General features: G+C 38.8%; 1 protein-coding gene across 1 annotated transcript in view; it reads left to right on the forward strand.

The window, feature by feature from the left end:
• Nucleotides 1-23974, forward strand: part of BAIAP2L1 (BAR/IMD domain containing adaptor protein 2 like 1) — a 140321-nt gene that overhangs the window by 9226 nt on the left and 107121 nt on the right. Inside the window, exon 2 of the mRNA XM_043976763.1 lies at nt 23449-23524. Within this exon, the coding sequence (XP_043832698.1) occupies nt 23449-23524 (76 nt within the window). The remainder of the gene's footprint in view (nt 1-23448; nt 23525-23974) is intronic.

The following is a 23974-nucleotide window of genomic DNA, read 5'->3' on the forward strand; positions in this document are numbered from 1 at the left end:
ACTTAACCCTGTTTGCCTCATTTTCCTCATCTGTAAAATGAGTTAGAGAAGAACATGACAAACTACTCCAGTTTCTCTGCCAAGAAAAGCCCAAATAAAGTCAAGGAAGAGTTGGACACAACTGAAACGACTGAACAACAAAAATAATATATACCTCCTAAAGTTATTATGAGGCTTGAATAAGAGAATATATGTAAAGTGCTTTATAAAACTAAAGGGATATATAAATGCTAGCTATTATGTAATTCCTTGATCTCTCCCCTTTCTGGCTTCACTTACCTCCATAGATACCCCTTAGTTTGCCACCTTAATGCCTCCCTAGTTACTTCATTTCCCACTTTGACTGTAGTATTTTGGACTTCATGATGGGACTCTCTTCATTTTGCAAGATCCCATCAGCCCTGATATTCCTGTCTCCTCAGTATCCTCTGCTCCTGGGGCCCCTCTGATTATAGGTTGGAGCAAGGGCTCCTTCCAGAACCTGCATTTAAGAAGCCCCCCATCCCAGGCTAACCAGCTCTTCATTTCCCACCTGGCTAAACTCTTTTGCACTTTGTCATATTCTCTCTACTTTTTCTTCCTCCCTCTTTTCAGCTTCCTCTGTATGTTCTCTTCCCCCATTAAATTGTAAATTCCTTGAGGGCAGTGACTGTCTTTCTTTTTTGTATTTGCATATTCAGCTCTTAGCATAGTCCCTGGCATAATAATCCCTTATACTTCCTCTACCCCCAACCTTCTGCCTCATCCAATCTGCAAGCCTATATCCTTACCATCTGACTGACTTTTCCCTTCTTGGTCCAGGGCTACCTACTGAGCATAATTATTGAATGTAAAATATTTTTTTCCCACTTATTAAAAGACAGCTATGTACAAGGCACCATTAGGGACAGATAGACCAAGATGAAAATCTATATACCCCCTACCCTTTAGGCGATTACAATCTTTTAGGAAGGATATCATATAACCAGGTGTGATACAAGGTAGAGTATAAAAAGGGTAAAGGAGAGATGTAGACAATATTCTTTAGGAATATTTGATATCAAGAGTAAATAAGGGCAGCTAGGTGGCACACTGGATAAAGCACCGGCCCTGGATTCAGGAAGACCTGAGTTCAAATCCCACCTCAAATACTTGACACTTACTAGCTGTGTGACCCTGGACAAGTCACTTAACTCTGCCCCACAAAAAAAAAAAGGAGTAAATAAGCATTTATTAAGTACCAACTATGCCAGGCATTGTGCTAAATATTGGAAATATAAAGGCAAAAGAGGGAGACAGGATGCAGACAACTGTGTATAAGCAATACAAGATAAATTAGAAATAATCTCAGAGGGAAGGTATTAGCATTAAAGAGAACTGGGAAAGATTTCTTGCCAAAGGTGAGATAGATGTTAGCTGAGACTTGAAGGGAGTATTTTCCAGTGGGGACTTAAGATTTAACAAAGGAAATGCCATCATAGGATCATGAATAGACCTAGAGCTTCAAGGCCCCATAATGGAAAGTTACTTCTCAAAGTTCACATAGCTAGTTAGTGGCAAAGCTGGGATTCTAACTCAGGTTCGTTGCTCTTTCCACTGCATTCCCAGGCAAGCGGAAAAAACTTCAGAAAGATAGAAACGAAAAAAAGAGAAGAGCGCATCCAAAAAACCAGTTCTGTTTGCTATCTCAGAAGGTGTTCAGTTATGTTGGGAACACTGGGTTGTCCTATTCACACCAGGGCACAGACTGCAAGAAGGCAGATTGTGCAGGGTCTTGAATTCCAAGTTAAGGAATTGCTATTTTATCCAACAGTCAGGAGGGAAGTTTTTAAACAGGAGATCTTTGTGCATTAAGACTGTTATTTCACCCTAGATAACTTCAACTATGAAAGATAGAATGGAAAGAAGAGAGACCAGATAGGAAGTTATTTTGATAGTTCAGGAAATGGGTGATAAAAACCTGAACAATAATAATTGACAGTGGGAGTGAAGAGAAGAAAATAGATGCTGAGCATAAAAAGGTTAAAATCAATAGGACTTGGGGTCAGCTAGGTGGTGCAGTAGATAGAGCACTGACCCTGGATTCAGGAGGACGTGAGTTAAAATTTGGCCTCAGACACTTGACACTTACTAGCTGTGTGACCCTGGGCAAGTCACTTAACCCTCTTTACCCCACCAAAAAAAAAAATCAATAGGACTTGGTAACTGGTTGGATATTGGAGTAGGAAGCAAGGGAGAGTCTAAGATAACTTGGGTAAATTAAACCTGGGTAATTAGGGGGATGAAGGTGCTATCATCTGAGAAGTTACTATCAGACAAACAGAAAAAGAACCAAGAAATATAAATGTCATAGCAGAGGATGAGGAGCAACTTGAGGCAGGGAGACCAACCAGCAGACCACTGCAATAGTCCAAGGGTGAGTTGACCAGGGCCTACACAAAAGAGGCAGTATTGTCAGAGGAGAAAAGGAGGCATATTCAAGAGATGTTACAAAGATCAAACTGAACTCATCTCTTCCCCCACTGCAACTCTGAAAACCTCTCCTCTTCCCAATTTCTCTATAATTGTTGAGGGTACCATGATTCTCTTAGTCATCCAGCTTAGTGCCCTAGGTGTCATTCTTGATTCCTCAATCTCACCCCCCAGACCCACCTTATATTCAGTTTCCAAATCCTGTTATTTCAGTCTTTGAAACATTTCTCATATGCACCCCCTCTTCTCTTTTCTGACACTGCAACTACCCTAGTGCAGGTCTTCATCACCTCACATCTGGACCATTGAAATAGCCTGCTGGCTGATCTCCCTGCCTCAGGTATCTTCCCCACTCCAATCCATTATCCACTCTGCTGTCAAATCGATTGATCTTCCTAAAGTGTAGCTCTTACCATATCATCCCCTTCCATGACATTGACCTCCTTGTTGTTTCTCACACATGACTCTCTTCCAACTCCGGAGCATTTGCACTGGCTGTTCCCTCATACTTAGAATCTTCTCCTTCAGCTTTCTCCCTCCTTCATCTCTGCCTCCTGGCAAAAAACCAAACCAAACAAACAAACAAAAAAACAACTAGGGTTTTCTTCAAATCTCAGCTAATATTCCACCTTTTGTAAGAAGCCTTTCACAGTCCTCTTTAATCTTAGTGCCTTCACTCCTTGACTTACCCCCAATTTATCCTGTAAGCAGTTTGTTTTATATAGTTGTTTGCATGTTATCTCCCCCATTAGACTATGAGCTCCTTGAGAGAAGGGACCCATTTTTGTCATTTTTGCTTTTGCATTTTTTTTGTTTTTTACTTCTTTGTATCCCCAGAGCTCAGTACAATGCCTGGCACATAGTAGGTGCTTTAACAAATGCTTGTTGATTCACTCTTCTCCAGTCACAGAAGAGATACTGCTTCTCTTCACTAAAATTAATTCTTCTACCTGCTCCCCTTGATCACGTTCCTTCCTGCCTCCTCTTGGACCTTGATCTAGCAATCATCCCCCCAACTCCTGAGTTTCTTCTCATTTGCCTATAAATATCCTCAGATCTCTCCAGTCCTAATAAAGCTTTCACTTGATCCTTCTACCCCATCCAGATATTAAGCCTATCTTTTTTTTTCCTACTACTTCTAAAGTTCTTGGAGGAGCTGCCTCCAACTTCCTCACTGTCAATTCTCTGTTCGATTCCTTGCAATCAGACCTTACCACTCTACTGAGACTCCCAAAGTCAACTGTAACTTCCCAATCAAGAAATCAGAACTCATCCTCCTTGAACTCCCTTCAACTTTTGACAACAGCCTGCTTCCTATTGGATATTTTTTCCTTCTTGGTTTCAGAAACACCCCACTTACCTGATTGTCCTTTGACTTATCTGTTTCTTTCTCTTGTGCCATAATTTCCTTATGACCCCTTAATAAGGATATTTCCCAAATTTCTGTGCTTGTTCCACTTAACTCTTTGTACACCCTTCCTCTGGCAGTCATATTCACTTCCATGTGTTCAACTACCACTAGCATGGAGATTACTCCCTAATCTTTATCTCCAATTCTGATATCTCCCCGAAGCTCTAGCTCTAGCTGCCCTATCTCCTACTGCCTACAAGTTGTCTCCACCTAGTTGTCCTCCTATTATCTCAAACTCAACGTAGATGCCCAAGCTAATTATCTTTTTTCCTAACCCCTATCTTGTTTCTCCTTTTGACTTAATTGTTTTTGTCTGGGATCACATTTATTTACCCAGTCTCCTACGTTTGAAACCCCGAGATTATCTTTAGTTCTTCCATGTCTCATATCTCTCATAACCAGTTGGTTCCACTTCTGAAAGCCCTGATCATCTATTCCCTCCTTCCAGGTCCCACTATTTCTACCTTAATTAAAAGTCCTCAATTATTTATAGAAGCTGTTTTTGTAGTAACAAAGAACTAGATATTAAAGGAGGTGTCCATCAATTGGGGAATGACTGAACAAATTATGGTATGTGAATGTAAAGGAATACTTTTATGTTACAAGAAATATAGAAAAGGATGGTTTCAGAGAAACCTACAAAGATATACTGGTGCAGAGTGAAGTGAGCAGAACCAGGAGAATAATTTATAATAATTTTAAAAGACTTAAAAACTTTGATCAAAGCAGTACCCAACCACAATTCCAGAAGATTGACGATGATGCATGCTACCCACCTTTGATAGAGAGGTAAGGGACTCAGTATACAGATTAAGACATATATTTTTGAATATAACCAATTCGGGGATTTGCTTTTCTTGCCTATGTATTTTGTTAGATTTTTGTTTTTCCTTTTAAATAGGATGGGAGGGATAAAAAAATGAATTCTTATTAATTGAAAATATTAAAAAGAACATAAAGGCCTTCAGTACCTGAACTATTATGAAAATAGCCTTCTGGGGGCAGGTAGGTGGTGCATTGGATATGGTGCAGTGGATAAAGTACCATCCCTGGATTCAGGAGGACCCGAGTTCAAACCTCAGACACTTGACACTTACTAGCTGTGTGACCCCGGGCAAGTCACTTAACCCTCATTGCCCCAGGGGAAACAAAAAGAAAATAGCTTTCTAACAGGTCTTTATACTTCCTCATTCTCCCTTCAAAATGTCCCCTTCAGTGGCAGCTAGGTGTACAGTGGATAGAGCATCGACCCTGGAGTCAGGAAGGACCTGAGTTCAAATCGGACCTCAGACACTTAACACTTACTGGCTGTGTGACCCTGGGCAAGTCACTTAAGCCCAGTTGCCTCACCAAAAAAAATATCCCCTTCATATGGCTGCCAGAAGAATCTTGATTACACCCACCTCTAATTGTATCACTCCTGGTCAAAAATCTTTAGTAGTTCCTTATTACCTCAAGTAAATTTCAAATTCTTGTGTTTGGCATTCAGTGCCAATCTACAGTCTGTTTCCTCTCTACCTGTCTTCAATTCAGTTAAACGAATGTTTATTACATTGGATTGGTAGTCTAGAGGCAAAAGAGAAGCTAGGGAATAAGCATTTATATAGCTTCTGCTTTGTGCCAGGCACTATGCTAAGCACTTTTGCAAACAATCTCTCATATGATCCTCACTACAAAGCTGTGGGGCAGGTTAGAGTTAGAAGACTTAGGTTTAAGTGGCCTAATACTACCCGTATGACCTTGGACAAGTCACTTCAAGTAATAATTGGCAAAGCCCTGGATATGTGTTACCTAAACTCTGGCCCTCAGTTTGGTCATCTCCAAAATGAGGAAATTTAACTAGAGCGAGGGTTCATAATCATTTTTTGTGTGTGTCATGGACCCCTTTGGTAGTCTAGAGAAGTCTATAGGCCCAGACAAAAGACAAAATGCATTGGATTACAAAGAAAATCATATCAAAATACAATTATCACATTTTTTTAAGTTAATGAAACCCAGATGAAGATCTCCTGGTCACTAGACAATCACTAAGGTGCCAGATCGAGTATTTGTTAAATGCCTCCTATGTGCTAGCCACTGTGCTGAGTGCTTTTACAAAGTCCTCACAATGATTGGGGGGGGGGGGGACTTTAATTGCTAAATAAATATGGGCTACTTCTTATTCTTGCATTTTTTTTATGCTTCAGCCAGATTAGACAGTTCTCTGCCCCTGAACTTGTCCTGAGCTCTGCTGTCTCTATACCTTTCCCCAAGTCATTCCCTGTGTCTAGAAGGCCTTCTTTATTTGTTGTATTCCTACCCATCCTTTTTTTTGGGGGGGGGGGTGAGGCAATTGGGGTTAAGTGACTTGCCCAGGGTCACACAGCTAGTAAGTGTCAAGTGTCTGAGGCCAGATTTTAACTCGGGTCCTCCTGAATCCAGGGCCGGTGCTCTATCCACTGCACCACCTAGCTGCCCCCTACCATCCTTTAAGGCCCAACTCAATTGCCACTTTTATGAAGCTTTCCCTAATTCCTGCCATCATCCTTCCTTCTCTCTCTCTCTCTCTCTCTCTCTCTCTCTCCCCCTCCCCCTCCCTCCCTCCCTCCCTCCCTCCCTCCGTTAGAGAACTGCAAAAACAAGTACTATGTGAGGTGTGAATAATAAAATACCTGTTGCTATTTTATTCTTCTAGATTAAGCTCATGGGCCGTGTCTTATCTAAACTTTGCCTCTCCTAACATCAAACACAGTACTCTGCACACTGGACATCATACATATTTGGTTGAGCCTAATTTTCTGGGACTATTTATTTTGAACAGGCTATTACTCTTACTGACATCCTTTTTTTTTTTTAATTCTCTTAAGTTCTTTTACACCTGGTCATTATGGTACATTAATGCTGCCTGCTAAGTTTAAGGCTTCTTCAGGTGATAGCTAAATTCACCATTATAATTGCATGTATACTGCTAAGAGGAAAGAATATGACACTAAAAAAAAAAGAACATAAAGAATTAGATCCTGAGAGAGAGAGAGAGAGAGAGAGAGAGAGAGAGAGAGAGAGAGAGATGGAAATGGAGATGGTTTGGCCTTTGTCGTTTTCAAAGCTGTAATGTTATTGGGTAATTTTTCTGTAATAATATTGCAGCTTTGGTCAAACATTGAGATTACTCTGATGTCTGCAATAACTGAATAAATATGATTGTGGTAGACATTTTTAAGGCTAATCTGATCAGTTTGGTCAAACACTGTCTTTAAAAGATTTTTGAGCCTTTCAGTATTCAAATTGAATAAACAAAACAGGACCTCCTGGTGTGTATATTGTACGTGAAGGACTCATAGTTTTAAACCTATTTTGAGCACCTATTTTGCCACCTTTATGTTTCAGAATAGTTAATAATGGAACTGCTAACATTTTCCACACTTTATTTTGCATTAGGAAGGTAGTTCTGGAAGGCTATGGACTCTTAGATCAATATACATCTTTTTTTTTTCTCTTTGTCATGTACAGCGCTTTTTGTTTTTGTTTGGAGAAGAGGATGATGTTCCTGTGATTTGGAAATAATTCCTAGGGAGCAGATTTCCTCTAGTAATGCAGGTCATCACCTCCTCTGGCGCTTATTATGCAACTTAGAGAGTTGCTTGGTGCAATTAGAGAATAAATAACTTGCCCAGCACCCTGTAGCCACTATGTGTCAGAGGCAGAACTTCAACCTAGGTCCACCAGACCCTGAAGCCAGTTCTCCATCCACAGTACCACACTGCCTCCCCTCATCCATGTCACCCTGGTGCAAAACCTTGAAATCATCCTATACTTCTCACTCACTCTCACCACCTACATCATCAGTTAACAAACTCTAGATGTTTAGCCACCTATTACCACCACCACCACCACTACTATTATGCCACAGTAGCCTTCTAACTTCCTCTAGAGTCTCCAGACTCCATTCTTTCCATGTTAAAGTAATGTTCTTAATGCACAGGTTCAATTATCATTCCCCTGCTCAAAACCCTTCATAACCTCTCCATCAGCTCTTGAATGCAGTATGGAATCATTTGCCTGATATTCAAGGTTCCATCATACCTCAACAGCCTCACCTTATACCCCCTTAATGTATTCTATACTCCTGCAAGGACTCTTCATGATTTCCCAAATTCCTCTTTCTTTATTTTTCATCTGCATTCATATCATCCCATTTACCTAGAATTTACATGACCATATTTCCCACTCCTAACACCATTACCACTACCCTTTCCCACCCCCCTACCAATCTCTGTTGAAATATTGCTTATTTTTTAAGCCTCAACTCAGGTACTACTTCCTTAATAAAGCCCTGTCTGATCTTCCTATTCCATTCAAAGCTGGAAGTGATTTTTCCCTTTTTCAATCTCATAACATTTTTTTTTTTGCCTTTCCATCTCATTTATATTCTAATTTGTATTATGGTTATTTTGTTTGAGATTAGTTCTGCTTTCTATAGAAACAGAAATTTAAAGAGATCAACTAAAATGAAAAAACTGATTATAGGGGGTTTTAAACGTTTTTTTTTTTTAATATGGGGAATTGAGTGAAGAACATGTCACATAACTAGCTAGTCCTCAATTGAAGTTCAAGGTCTAAAAGGAACAATACCCCCAAATCATTGCCTAAATAAGGAACTAGTGTAGATCTGAAATCCTTATAAAGTCTAAAACTTGGTAACTGCCAAGAGTAGAAATGCCCACTTTCTACCACTTGAAAGCTTTTTTGGCACTGGCCCATAACTATAGCACCCTATGGACCTTGAACCAGTGTAATTTTTTGTCTTTAAGCTCTAGGTAAAAAAAAAATTAATGATCTTACCCTATAACCAAATGTAAAACCTTTTTCTGGTATTTAAAATAGAATCACATTTTGCAACCCAGTAATGAAATTGGATCCCTTCAACTGTCATTGCATTTTCTTTGATTCAGTTACTTTATTTTTAATGTTTTATTGATGCTTTTTTCCATCAGTATCACTTCCCCATAACCCCTTTCCTCTTTCCTCCCTACCCCCCCCCACCTCCAGTCCCATGGAATCCTTCTTTATAACAAAGAAGAACAATTAAGCAAAAAGAAATGGGCACATTGACTATGTCTGAAACATACGTCACTCTATGCCTGTAATCTACTGTTGGATCAAATATAAAAGCCTCTATTTGGCATTCAAAGCTTCTCATGATCTGCCCCCTTTCCTGTCTTTCAAACCTTCCCATCCCTTACTCCCCACCTCCTTACTCCAGTGACACTGTCTTACTTGTTCCTCAAACACAACAAACACTCCATCTCCTCATTCTGGGTATTTTCCCTGACCCTCTGTTTCCCATGCTTGGAATTCTCTCCCCACACCTCTATCTCCTATTTCACTGGCTTCCTACGACCCTCAGCTAAGTTCTTACCTTCTACAAGAAGCCTTTCTCAACCCTCCTTAATCTTACTGCCTTTCCTCAGAGACTCTCCCCAACTTATCCTATGTATATCTCTATTGTTGATTACATGTCTCCTCCACTGGAATGTGAACTACTTAAGAGCAGGGACAGGGGATGAATTGTCTTGTGCTAGAGACTGCAAGGAGGCCATTGTCACTAGATTGAAGAGTTCATTGGAATGAATAAAGTTAAGAAGCCTGGAAAGGTAGGAGGGGCTGGGTTAGCTATTATTTGGGTTTTGGCCTTTCTTTGTATTCCCAGAGTTTAGCACAGTGCCTGGCACATTGTAAGTGCTTAATCAATGTTTATTGGGTTGTTGGTCAGTATTCTAGAATCAAGACTGGATATTGTGTTGATCTGAGTTAATTCTGTTCTTTTTCAAATGTTTGTTAATTCAGGAGTTAGCAGAGTTGGAACATGATTCTTTTATAACGAATAAACACCTACATTATTTATCTTCATTGCTGTTGTTGTTCAGTTGAGTTTGACTTTTCTTGACCCCCTTTGGGGTTTCCCTCACAAAGACACTAGAGTCCTTTTCCATTTCCTTCTCCAGTTCATTTTACAGATGAGGACACTGAGGTAATCAGGGTTAAGTGACTTGCCTAGGGTCACACAGCTAGGAAGTGTCTGAGACCATATTTGAACTGATAAAAATGAGTCTTCCTGATTCCAAACTCAGTGCTTTATCCCCTGTGCCACCTAGGCCCATTTAACTTCTTAACTGAGTAGGAAATAGCTATCCTGAATGGTGATCGGTTCTACCTTTTACTCTTGGCAAATAGGATGTGTAGTGTATTCTGTTTTATTCAGAATATCTCATGCTACTTTGACAGTAAGAGGTGAGGAATTTGGAAAACTTTGGTACTAAATTATTTAAATTTTTAAAAATCCATTCACTCTTGAAACATTTGGGGAGGTATTTACTGTGAACAGATACAACAGCACAGACTAGTAAGGCTACTCCTTTCCCTGGACCCTGTGGCTCCCTGAAAAGTCTAGTTTGGTGCATCTTAGCAATTTTTTTGTAAGAGATTCTAAGCTGTCATGGAATAAACCAAATCAGATTGCTCCTCATTCCTGACTTGGCTTCACTACTTTGGGACTTCTCTGAGTTTTCCAACCAACCCCCCCATCGTTCCATGCCCTTCCCCAACTTTTCAGCTTTCCTTTGTGCACTATCCATTATGTTGTAAGCTTCTCTGAGGCAAGTATTGTCTTTTTTTCATATTTTTGTCCCTAGCACTTAGCACAATGCCTGGCACATAGTAGACAGCTTAATAAATATGTATTGACTGACTATGTCTGAGGGCCCTGATCTATTTCAAAGAAATTCAAAACCACATAAATCCTTCTAGGACTATCTTGAACCAATCCAGATGACACTCTAAGGGGAAAGAGGCCTTGGGTCTCAGTTGGGCACAGAAGCAGTTGTTCAGTATGTAATGCAACATCTCTGTGGAGGAGATGCTGCACAGATGCCATCCAGTTTTGTGCTATTGAGAGATGTCAAAGTAACAGAGTCTGATAAGAGTTTCATATGTCTGATGTCACCAGACTTACTGATGCTTTTTTTGTTTGGGCAGTATACCTTCATAGTCCTTGTCTCTCCCCACCCCCACCCCCCACCCCACCCCGAATCCATCAGTAGAACCCTCAGTTATACCAAAGAAGCATACTAATGCAAAACAAACCAACACACTGGCCAGCCATATCTGACATTATTTCCCTTTACATTATTTGCCACCAATGCTTCTTCTTACTCTGAAGGGAGAATCAGAAACCTCTATATATAGTAGCAAAAGATGAAAGGAAAAAGAGTTCAAGAGTTGCTCAGGCCAATAAGAAAACCCTAATCTTTGTTTGCAGCTGAGGATTTTTAATGAAAACTTCCTAAGAAAGTGGCCCTGTATTTTTACCTTGAAATCAAGTTCCTTTTCCTGAGAATAGCTGTTAAGAGCTTCAAACTAGAGAGTATGGCTATTGGATTTGATTTACAAGTGACCTGTTTTAGAATCATATTCCACATATTTTAATTGAGTTCTAATTAATGTAGGAAAAAACACCAAAACAATGAGTACAGATGCTTTCTCAAATTTTCCAGACTGATTCCATTGTTCAGAAAGGGAAACATAACTAATTTCTCTGGGTGATTTAAATTTTTCTGTAGGTGTTGTTTTTACCTTTTAATTTCTATAAATATGTACCTCATGTTTCCCAGTGGCACAGAAAGTGAAAGGTGTCCATACTTGGAATTTTTCATGGAAAGAGGAGCTGTCTAATCTAATACAGGAGGAGGGATCTAAGAAAATGACCTCATGGAAAAAAACAGGTCTGGCGATCCATAATCTTTAGGGAGAGCTCTGATATTTCTCTTTTGAAAGCCTGTTATGGTTCACTAGGTAGAAGCTGAGTCTAGTGATTATGGGTTGGAAAGTTATTAATATGATCTAATGAAGCTGGAGGCAGTGGCCTTGTTGCCACACACTCAATTTTCTTACTTAATTGGCCCACTGGGCCATAGGATGTATCAGCAGTGCTTTCAGATGTGTTAGGGAAGATAAAGAGCAACCAAATATAGCTGACTTACCTGTGAAGACATACATCTCAAAGATGATCCAGATATATTATTTTAAGGTGCTCCTGATATGTACAGTATCATAGAGCATTGTGCATTAAGCATAAATCTTGACCACACTTCTCTGACTTAAATGATGAAAAATCACCAATGATGACATTAAGTGAACATTAAAGATGAAATCATCAATTCAATTCTTGAAAAGACTAATTTTTTTTCAGCTCCTACTGAGAGTTTATCAATCAAATGCATTTTTAAAAGCTGACACACAAAAATAACTGATCACAGAGTTTTTTAAAAGTTGTTTCCACTGTCTGCCTAAATAAAAATGACTTTGTAAAGGAAAATTCATTCTTAAAAAAAATCCATTCTTGAATTTCTTGTGATATTAAAAAACAATAATAAAAATGTTCTCTATCAAAATGAGACATAAGATTATATAGAAGTAAAAAATGTCCATTTAAAAAACCTTCCAAGTGAAAAGGAAAATATTTCAAGCAACTCAATAGTAGTAATTTATATTTATATAGTTATTAAGGATTTACAAAGTGCTTGTTCTCCATAGTAACCCTATGAGGTATAGATAGTTTGCGTAATATTATTTCCATTGTATGCATAAAGAAACTGAAGCTCAAAAAAGTTAACTTGCCCAAACATAGATAATTAGTAAATCAGTCCAGGACTCTTTTCTCTATAGCATTTGTCTTTCATGTGTTTAGTACTTCCATCTCTTCACAGTACTTCCATAGTATCTCATCTTTTCTGAACAGTAGGCCTGTAGAGTCTAATGTATTATATTGGGGAGTTTTGGGGGGGGGGAGAGGTTAATTATATTGGTATAAATTTAGAAGCTATCAATAAACACAAGTGATCAAATATCACATGTTTTAATAACATTGTAATAATTTATTCTGTGTTCCCTTCTGAGTCAGTTTGTGTACTTATAAAATTTTGTTGCATTTGTTGAATATATTCCAATCTTATTAAAATTTGTGCATGTCAGAAACTTTTCACATTATATCATTTGATGGTTTATGAGAATCCTTTGAGGTAGGTGGAATAGGTGGGAGAGATCTAACTTTATAAATGGCAGAGTCTCAGCCTCTACCTGGACAATTATGGAGTTAAATTAATATCTGAGGATTGCCTCCTGACTCTAGATCCTGTGATATCAATGGGGGGAAAAGAGAGAGAGAGAGAGAGAGAGATTGATTGATTTCATTATCTTAGTTTTTAATCTTAAAAAAACCAGACAATGTAAAAACTAACACATTGTCCATCAAGAGATAGGATAGTGCAGGTTGGTCAATAATCAAAATCATATTTTACTTCAATATGCATTTTAGCATTTATTTATATGGACATTTTAAATTTCAAAATTAAAAAAACTTTAGCTAAAATTCGTTTGTCCAGCTTTTCCATCTTATTCTAATTTTCCATGTTTCCCATTTCATGCTTCAGAGATAAAATTTCAGAAGAAACATTTGTTTACAAGCAGATCCTCCTTTTCCCTAAATTTACTTAACCTCTAATACTTTAATTTAGAGGAAAATGGCATAAACAGAGAAATGCTATCATGAAGAAAAAAAGGAGGTGCAATGGGAAAGGATGCTGGATCTGAAGTCAAAGGGATGTAGTTTTTGAATCTCGGCCTTGTATCTTAAGTAACTTTGTGACCATGACGAGTTGATTCACATACTTCAGTTTCTTCATCTGTTTGAGAGAGAGAGAGAGAGAAATAGAGATGATCTGAGATCCCTTCCTGTGATTCTAATAACATTACGAGTGTTCCTTAGATCAAAATCTCAGGGTTGGATGGAACCTCAGAAGCCATGTAATCCAGTTTGTATGGGAATAAGTATTTAGTCTACAACATATGTAACAAGTGGTCATCTAATTTTTGCTTGATGATCCTCAGTCTTTTAAATGTAAATTTTATCCTTAACTGGCTAGATGCTTTTTTCCCCCACTTTCTTTTTTTTTAATGGATTTTTACTGATTATTTTTTGTTTTTACATCATCCACATTTACCCCTGTATCACTCCCAGAGAACCATCCCTATAATGGAGAGGAATTTTCAATTTAGACTGTTTTGTGGTTTTTTTTCCATTTACATTGTTTATATTGTTATTATGGCTTTGCACCTTTATTTTGCACCAGTTCATGCAAGTCTTTGTATGCTTCTCAGTATTCATCATGATCATCTTTTCTTAAAACAGTCTATTCCTTTACATTCAAGGATTGTAGTTAGCCATCCCCCATCAATGGGTGTCTACTTTGTTTGACGTACTGTGCTACCATAAAAAGTGATTTTCATACTATAAATATTTTGGTGTAGATAAAGCTTTTGTTTTTGTCAGCAATCTCTTTAGGGTACATGCCTAACAATGGGATCTCTGAGTCAAAGAGTATGGAAATTTTAGTCGCTTTATTTGCAGAATTCCAAATTGGTTTCCAGAATGTTCTCTAAAGCATAGTGGGGGGGCGGGGGGAATTGTGAAATGCCTTCATTTACCCCATAAGATACAAGTGATGAAAACTAATCTTTTTTAGGACAAAGTGTGAATAAGGAAGAACGGGAGGAAATTGGTTGCAACCCTGTAAAATGAGGAGTTTGGATCAGATTATCTCTGAGGTTTCTTTGAGTTCTAAATATGTAATTTTGATTACATAAAATTAAAAAGGTTTTCCACAACCAATGCAGTCAAAATTAGAAGAAAAAAAGCAGGAAACTGGGGGATTGCTGCAAGTTTCTCTGAAAAAGGTCTTATTTCTCAAATATGTAGAGAACAGAGTCAAATTTATAAAAATAGGAGCCATTCCCCAGTTGATAAATGGTCAAAAGATATAAACAGTTTCAGTTTCTTCTCTGAAAACTACCTATCAATAGTCATATGAAAAAATGCTCTAAATAACTAATAAAGATATACAAATTAAAACAACTCACACCCATCAGATTGGCTAAGATAACAGGGGGAAAAAATGACAAATGCTGGAGGGGTTGTGGGAAAACTGTGAACTAGTCTAACCATTCTGGAAAACAATTTGGAACTTTGCCCAAAGGGCTAAAAAACTGCACATATCCTTTGACCCCGCAATACAATAACAACTAGCATAATATCTTTTACAGAGTAGAAGCTTAATAAACATTTGACTTGTAAAAAGATGGGAGCAAAATTTGTTTAGGAAAATAGCCATATTGCTAGCTGGCTGAAGAACAACCTTTAAAATGTCTGGTATTCTTAATAGACATTTTAAAATAGATTTCTTCTTTTTTTTTTTTTTAGTGAGGCAATTGGTGTTAAGTGACTTGCCCAGGGTCACATAGCTAGTAAGTGTTAAGTGTCTGAGGTCGGATTTGAACTCAGGTCCTTCTGAATCCAGGGCCGGTGCTCTATCCACTGGGCCACCTAGCTGCCCCCAATAGATTTCTTCTTAACCCCAATTGCCCCACAAAAAAAAATAATAATAAAATAAAATAGATTTCTTTGGCTTGTATCTGTGATGTCATCGGCAAAGAGAATTCCCAGTGTGGCTACTCCTCCCTCTGGTACAGTTATAATGACTCCTCTTTAAAATCATAGATTTAGAGGTAGAAGGGACTTTAGAGGTCACATAGTCCAAGCCCTTCATTTTACAAAGGAGGAAAGTGAGACCAAGAATATGAATAGATGAAGAAGTAACTTGGTCAAGATAACACAGGTAAGTAAATGGTAGAGCTAAGAGTCAGACTTTGTCTTCTTACCCCCAATCCAGTGCTCTTTCCATGCTGCCTATTTATTGCTTCTAGAATAAAATAGACTCCTGTTCAGCACTTAAAGCCAGATAGCACCAACTTATCTTTACAAACTGTTCTCCCATCACTCTTCTATCACCGAAGATCCTCTACACCCTAACCAAACCAGATGTGGCATTCTGTCATCTGTCTCCACATCTGTGTACAGGCTGTTCTTCCATGCTTGACATGCCTCCCTCCTCCCTTCCACCTCTTAAAATCCCTAGTTTCTCATGCCTGAAAAATTGATGTTTAATCGTCCTCTATTCGCATCTGATTCTTTGTGAACCCATGAACCATAGTACACCAGGTCTTTCTCTCCTCCACTGTCTCCAAAATCTGTCCAAGCTCATATTCATTACTTCCACGATACTTTCTATCCATCTCATCCTCTGCCTCTCCTTTCCTTTTGCCTTCAATCTTTCCCACCATCAGGACCTTTTCCAGTGAGTCCCATCTTATTATGTGACCAAAATATTTAAGCTTCAGTATTTGTCCTTGCAGTAAGTAGCCTGAATTAATTTCTTTTTTGTTTTGTTTTGTTTTTGTTCTTTGTTTTGGGGCAATGAGGGTTATGTGACTTGGCCAGGGTCACACAGCTAGTCTGAGGCCAAATTTGAACTCAGGTCCTCCTGAATCCAGGGCCAGTGCTTTATCCACTGTACCACCTAGCTGTTCCCAGAATTAATTTCTTTAAGTATTGATTGATTTGATCTCCTTTCTATCCAAGGGATTCTCAAAAATTTTCTCTGGCACCACAATTCAAAAGCATCGATTCTGCAGTGCTCAGTATTCCTTATAGTCTAACTCTCATAGCCATACATTGCTACTGGAAAAACCATAACTTTGATCATAGGGACTTTTATCAGCAAGGTAATGTCTCTGCTTTTTAGTATGCTGTCCAGATTGGCAGCTTTCCTTCCAAGGAGCAAGTGTTTGGGTTGTTCTTTGTTGTTTGTTTGTTTGTTTTTAATTTCATGGCTGTAGTTGCCATCTAAAGTGTTCTTGGAGCCCAAGAATATAAAATCTGACACTGCTTCCATTTCTTCTCCCTCTGTTTATCAGAAAGCAATGGAACCGGTCTCTATGATCTTAGTATTTTTGACGTTAAGCTTCAAGCTAGCTTTTACACTCTTTCCCTCATCAAGAGGCTTGTTAATTCTTCATGACTTTCCACCATCAAAGTGATATCATCTGCATATCTGAGATTGTTGATGTTTCTTAATTCTGGCTTTTAATTCGTTCAGCCTGGTATTTCACCTGACATACCAGATCTGCATACAAGTTAAATAAATAAGGTGGCAATATGCAGCTTTGTCATACTCCTTTCCCAGTCTTAAACCAATAAACTCTTCCATGTTTGGTTCTAACTGTTGCTTCTTGATCCTCATATGGGTTCCTCAGTAGACAAGTAAAATAATCTGGTACTCTCATCTCCTTGAGGACTTAACACATTTTGTTGTGATCTACAAAGACTTTAGTGTAGTCAATGAAGCAGAAGTGGATGTTTTCCTGGAACTTCTTGCTTTCTCCATAATCCAGCAAATGTCGACAATTTCATCTCTAGTTCCTCTGCCCCTTTGAAAACCAGCCTGCTCCTCTGGTCATTCTCATTTAACATGTTGCAGAAACCTAGTTTGGACAATCTTAAGCATAATCTTGCTGGCATCTGAAATGAGTAAAGTTCAATAATTTGAACATTCCTTTACATTGTCCTTCTTTAGGATTGAGATGTAGAATGATCTTTTCTAATCCAGTAGCCTCTGTTTTCCAAATTTGCTGGCATATCAAGAGCAGCATTTTAACAGCATCATCTCTTAGGATTTTAAATAGCTTAGGTGGAATTCAGTCACCTCTACTAATCTTATTGTTAGTAATGCTTCCTAAGTGCCACTTGACTTCAGTTAAGTCCCTACCAATTTTTGCCTTTTATCATGCCCATTTTATATGAAACTTCCCCTTGATGTCTCTAATTTTCTTGAAAATATCTCTTCTTTCCCATTCTATTGTTTTCTTCTATTTTTTGTTTTTTGCATTGCTTATTTAAGAAAACCTTATCTCTCCTTGCTATTCTTTGGAATTCTGCATTCACTTTCTCCTCTCCCTTTTGCTTTCCTTCTTTCCTCTGCTATTTGTAAAAACTCATCTGACAGCCATTTTGCCTTCTTAGTTTTCTTCTTTCGAATGGTTTTTGCTGCTGCCTCCTGTACAATATTGCAAACCTCTGTCCATAGTTCTTTTGACACTGTCTACCAGATCTAATCCCTTTGTTTCCATTTCATAATAATAAAGGATGTTATTTAGGTCATACCTATATAGTTGGATGGTTTTTCTTATTTCTAAAGTTACTTTGTAGATATATTTTATTTTTATTTATTTATTTATTTATTTTTGGTGAGGCAATTGGGGTTAAGTGACTTGCCCAGGGTCACGCAGCTAGTGTTAAGTGTCTGAGGTCGGATTTGAACTCCTGAATCCAGGGCCAGTGCTCTATCCACTGTACCACCTAGCTGCCCCTACTAGTAAGCTTCTTGAGGGCAAGGGTTATTTCCTTTTTGTCTTTGTATCTCCAGCTCCTAACATATAGTAAATGTTTAATAAATTATTTCAGGTGAACAAAAGAATAAAAGAGAGGCTGCTTCTCCTAGATTCTTTATCTGAAATCAGCCTTAGTATAAAACAAGTAAAGGGGTTGCCTCATATAGAAATGAACTGGAAATTAGAGCTATAAAAAAAATTTTGGTCAAAAAATCGAAGAGAAAAGCAAAGATCATGTTCTGAACTTGCAAATTCATTGTAAATGTTCCAAATCACTTTAATACCTTTATTCAAATGTGACTATGTATTTTATCTGGTTTACATATGGGAAAATGCTGATAGATCAAGTAAAATATTAGTCATACAGAGTTAGTGTTAGAAAAGGAAAGAGAACTCAAATATAGAAAATGTAGACCAAGACTGACCGAGGCTAGTCTGAAGGTTCGAGTTTAGGACTGAAATGAAGCAAGATATTCATAAGGGGCAGCTAGGTGGTACAATGGATAGAGTACCAGGCCTGGAGTCAGGAAGACCTGAGTTCAAATCTGTCAAATCAGAAACTACCTTTGTGACACTGGGCGAGTCACTTAACCCTGTTTTCCTTAGTCCCCATATCTGTAAAATGAGCTAGAAAAGGAAATGGCAAACCACTCCAATATCTCTGTCAAGAAGACCCCCAAATGGGTTCATGAAGAGTCAGGACAAGACTGAAAACAGCACAAAACCAAGATATTCATAGACTACTCAGCAGTTAACAAAAGGAAGTTTACTTAAAAATAGTATGGAGAGCACATTCAGCAAGTATACAGAATTGCATCAGTTGGCCACAGCTTCCCTGCCTCTTAATGCTGCAGAGTGAGGGTAAATAGCATTTGTTTTTGTTTTGGCCAGAAACCCTGAGGGCCTTCCCCTCCTAGACTTTCTTTTTCTTTTTTTTCCAAGTGTAGAGCAGGTTTTATATATATATATATAAATAAAACTTGTACCATTCTCCTTAAACAGTCTTAAGCAACTCTCCCTTCCCTCTCCTGTGAGCTATAGCTCAAAGACAACTTTTATGTTCATTCTAAATCTCTTCTCCAGGCTAAACACCCTTTTTTTTTTTCCTTTATTTCTCTTTCTTTCCCTTCCTCCCTCTCTCTCTCTCTCTTTCTTTCTTTCTTCCCCTTCCTTCCTTTTTTCCTCCCTTCCTCACTCACTCACTCCCTCTTCCCCTCTTTCTTTCTCCATTCATTTGTTTTTACTAGGTAAAGGAAGCCATTCTTTGCCTTACTTTTTTTTTTTTTAATGAGGCAATTGAGGTTAAGTGACTTGCCCAGGGTCACACAGCTGGTAAGTGTTAAGTGTCTGAGACCGGATTTGAACTCAGGTACTCCTGACTCCAGGGCCGGTGCTCTATCCACCGCGCCACCTAGTTGCCCCTCTTTGCCTTACTTCTTTTTTTTTTTTAATTTTATTTTATTTTTGAGGCAATTGGGGTTAAGTGATTTGCCCAGGGTCACACAGCTAGTTAAGTGTTAAGTGTCTGAGGCCGGATTTGAACTCAGGTCCTCCTGAATCCAGGGCCGGTGCTCTATCTATTGCGCCACCTAGCTGCCCCCCCCTTACTTCTTATCCAGCCTTTATCAATGAGTGGGTGTTGCCTCAGGCAAAGGAAAAGACCTTAGCTTAAAAAGGTCAAAGTCTCCCACTGCATCCAGGACCATCTTCAGTAGTCTTCACTTTTGTCCTTCCACTGGACCCAGATAGCTCTGGAAAAGAGAGTGAGGTTGGTGATTTTGCACAACCCTCCCTCACTTAAATCCAATTCACTGCAAGTCATGACATCACCTCCCGATGTCATGATCTTCTTCAAGAATGAAGGACAAACAACAACAGCTTATATTGGCCATCCTGGCAAACTGGTAAAGTAGAAAGAGGAGCTCCAGACTCCTCTTGGGATGACTTTAGTACTTAGACCACCAGAAGCTACCTCAATGGGCATAGCTGTATTGGTACTTTTTTTTTTTTTACTACTTTTTTCTTTTCTTTTTTCTTTGCAAGGCGATTGGGGTTAAGTGACTTGCCCTGTTACACAGCTAGTGTCTGAGGCTGGGTTTGAACTCAGGTCCTCCTGACTCAAGAGCCAGTGCTCTATCCTCTGCGCCACCTAGCTGCCCCCTCCCCTTTTATTTTTTAATGAAAAATTAGTCTAGCCTAGAGTACATGGCAGGTATTTTAGTATGTGTTAGTCTTGCCCTAGGGCATAGGAAGCAAGCCCTATGCTTATAACTAAATTTAACTCAAACAGTTTCAAGTGGTAAAATACGAATTTTGTCTTTTAGTAATTTCATGTTGTGATAACAAAAAGCTTACTTTTTGTTGGTTTGGGGTTTTGGGGGAGAGGTCAGTGAGGGTTAAGTGACTTGCCCAGGGTCACACAACTAGTAAGTGTCAAGTGTTTGAGGTCAAATTTGAACTCAGGTCCTCCTGAATCCTTGGCTGGGTCTTTATTCACTGTGCCACCTAGCTACCCCAAAAGCTTTTACTTTAAAAGGAATACATAAAAGCCCAGAAAAAATCACAAGACTGCATTTATTCTACTTTAAAAGACTTTAAGCTCTACAGAAAATAACATAAAATTTACTACTGCATACTAGTCAAATCTGGCCAGCCTAAAAACCTACTAGTAGAAATACACTTTCCTAATAGTCTTCATTTATCAGGATTTTATTTTGAAAATAATCGGGGGAGGGGGGAGAGTTTTTTCCTACAATTTTGGAGCAAATGAAGTATGATGTGGAGAATTTGAAGATTAAAATATAAGGTAAAAATCAAAATTGGAAGGATTCATTTCAGGCACTGGAAAAAACAGTCTCTGTACCACCACCCCTTTTTAAAAAATCCTCTTAAGTTTTGAGGGGTGGGGTACATGTCCTTTGAGCAGAGGGAGAAGTTCCAGGTAGGGTACATGAATATCCTGCTTTTCCCCACCATCAACCAGCCCTCAAATTTGTTGTTTTGTAACCATGGCTACACCATGCCCATGTTCCCCTCTAAGAGGGTGTGTAACCTATTCTGGTTTAAACTGGCACTGCAAATGGAATTTCCTCACCAAGAAGTGGATGGTAGCATGGATAGCAATTAGTTATTGTTGAGTCAAAATGATGATTTGGGTATCTTCTATTTTAAATTAATAATAACCCCCCTTAAATTTATCCAGTATCTCATAATTTCTCTAATCTTTGAGCCAAATTCCTTTCTTGAAATCAGTTTGTTCTCTGTGACTAATATACCTCTGAACTGTAAAATTTCAACAATTTAAACTTTGTACCATTGCTGATACTACCCAGATGCTGAACACACAACTAGGAGCCCTCATGTTCTACTCTATATACTGTTTTTCTTTGTATTTATTTCTCTTCCAACTTGGGAATCTATTCAATTCATAAATGTATTAGAACTACAGAGTTCTGTGGGTTACAAGCTGCACTTGTTTGCTGCTGAATTTCAAACTGCATGTGCTACAGCCAAAATAATTGGATTAATAGCCAAGAGTAGCTGCACAAATGGATTTTCCACCCTCAAAGAGGCCAGGATTACTGAGTTTCTTTTTGAATGTGATTCTATAACTGGACCTTAAAGAGTGAAAACCTAGAGTATACCTATTAAACTTTCAAGCCCTTCTCTTTGAAGCCCATCCTGTTGCCTGCCACTCTGAAAAATTATGTTTAGATTAATTTTATTGGGAAAAAAATCATCCAATCTGAGTTGAGTTGTTTTACTTGAACACGTTTTCAATAATTTAACTTGAGCTCAAAATTTCACATCACTAAAGAAACTTAGTACTAGAAGGGACCATCATGTTAAAATGAAGATCCCAATGTAAGTTAACAGGAGTGTTAGAGATCAGGGTCCAGGTCTTCTGACTTCCAATCTAGCTAATGCTTCTTCCATTACATCAATCTGCCTCAGAGAACCATTTTCACAAGAATATAAAAGCTTCAAGTAACAATCTTTCCCTTATTTGGAAAGTCATTTGAAGAGCAGCCTGACTGCATTGTGTAATGAAAAAAGTACAAGTTGGACTTCTGTAATATAAGAAGCACTGTGCAGGACACTGAGCTATGTACTAGGGGATGTTGAAAGCATGGTGGTTGATACGGGTGCTTTTCTTTCTTCGACTAGGTCTCCCTATCTTTCCCAGGTCCACTCACTGGCCAATTCTACTATTGACTGGCATGAGAACTTTGACCTGCCCTGCTCTGTTTTCTGAACCCCGCTGGTTTGTCCCTCCTTAGGTATCCCTGCTGCTTCTGGGGGCTCATGTTGGTACTGGATGTATGCAGACACCCCATTGCCTTAGCCCACTACAGCTCTAAATTGCCAAGTGCCCCAGCCTCAATCTGCTCAGTAGCAGGCATTATGGGCATGCTCCACCACTCCCAACTAAAGCTTTATTAAGACATAATACCTTCCCTCAAGGAGCTACTGTTTCTAATTATATGATGTTGCACATGTTTGTTAAACTGAGTCTCAATTCCCATAGCTACAAACAAAAAAAAAAAAACCTTGTTTCACCCTCAACTCTTTGTGACCCCATGGACCATATGTCTATGGGGGTTTCTTGGCAAAGATACTGGAGTGGGTTGCCATTTCCTTCTCCACTGGATTAAGACAAAGGTTAAGTGACTTGCCCAGGGTCACACAGCTAGTAAGTGTCAAGTGTCTGAGGCCTGATTTGAACTCAGGTACTCCTGAATCCAGGGCTGGTGCTTTATCCACTGCACCACCTAGCCGCCCCTCGATTTCACAGTTTCAATGACAGTGAAACTAAACATAACCAAACAGGCAAATTAACTAATGGTTGGTCTTTTTTTTTTCCCCAAAGCCAGAACTATAGCCCCTGACTTGTTTAAACACCAAGACAGAGCCTTAACCTCAGGAACCTGTACTCAATATGAGTTGCACTTTCACATTAATGACCTGAGTGGCTGCAAAGCACACCATTTATAGTAGTAGGTCATACCCAGCCCTTAGGCATCTGGAAATGTGCCAATGCTTCATAAAGCATGACAAATATAAGTGCCCTTACTCAACCAGGTGAGGAAGTAAATGCTATTAATTATTTTTAAACCAATACCCTTTACTATTTAATTGGTACAAGTTATACTTGTATATACATAGTCTAGGTTCTTCTGTTGCATTCAGTCAATTCATGTGTAAAAATCTGTGCTTGTGCTTAGTTTACTTTTTAATTGATGTTTGTTTGTTTGTTTGTTTATCAGAATGTAATGGAGCAGTTCAATCCTGGGCTACGGAACTTAATAAACCTAGGGAAAAACTATGAGAAGGCTGTTACTGGTAAGTGTTTTATTACTTTCTGACTTTATATTTAAGATACAATGCCAGGGCAGCTAGGGGGCCCAGTGGATAGAGCACCAGCCCTGGAGTCAGGAGGACCTGAGTTCAAATGTGACCTCAGACACTTAACACTTACTAGCTATGTGACCCTAGGCAAGTGACTTAACCCCAATTGCCTCACCCCCCACCCCAAAAAAAGTTAAGATACAATGCCTTGGGGACAGCTAGATGGTGCAGTGGATAGAGCACTGGCCCTGGAGTCAGGAGTACCTGAGTTCAAATCCAGCCTCAGACACTTAACACTTACTAGCTGTGTGACCCTGGGCAAGTCACTTAACCCCAATTGCCGCACTAAAAAAAAAAGAAAGAAAGAAAGAAGATACAATGCCTTGCACATAGTAGGTGAGCAATAAATATTTGTTCTTTAATTATAGTAACATGGTCATGTTT

This window comes from Dromiciops gliroides, chromosome 1 (genome assembly GCF_019393635.1).
Source record: "Dromiciops gliroides isolate mDroGli1 chromosome 1, mDroGli1.pri, whole genome shotgun sequence".
In the NCBI taxonomy this organism is placed as follows: Eukaryota; Metazoa; Chordata; class Mammalia; order Microbiotheria; family Microbiotheriidae; genus Dromiciops; species Dromiciops gliroides.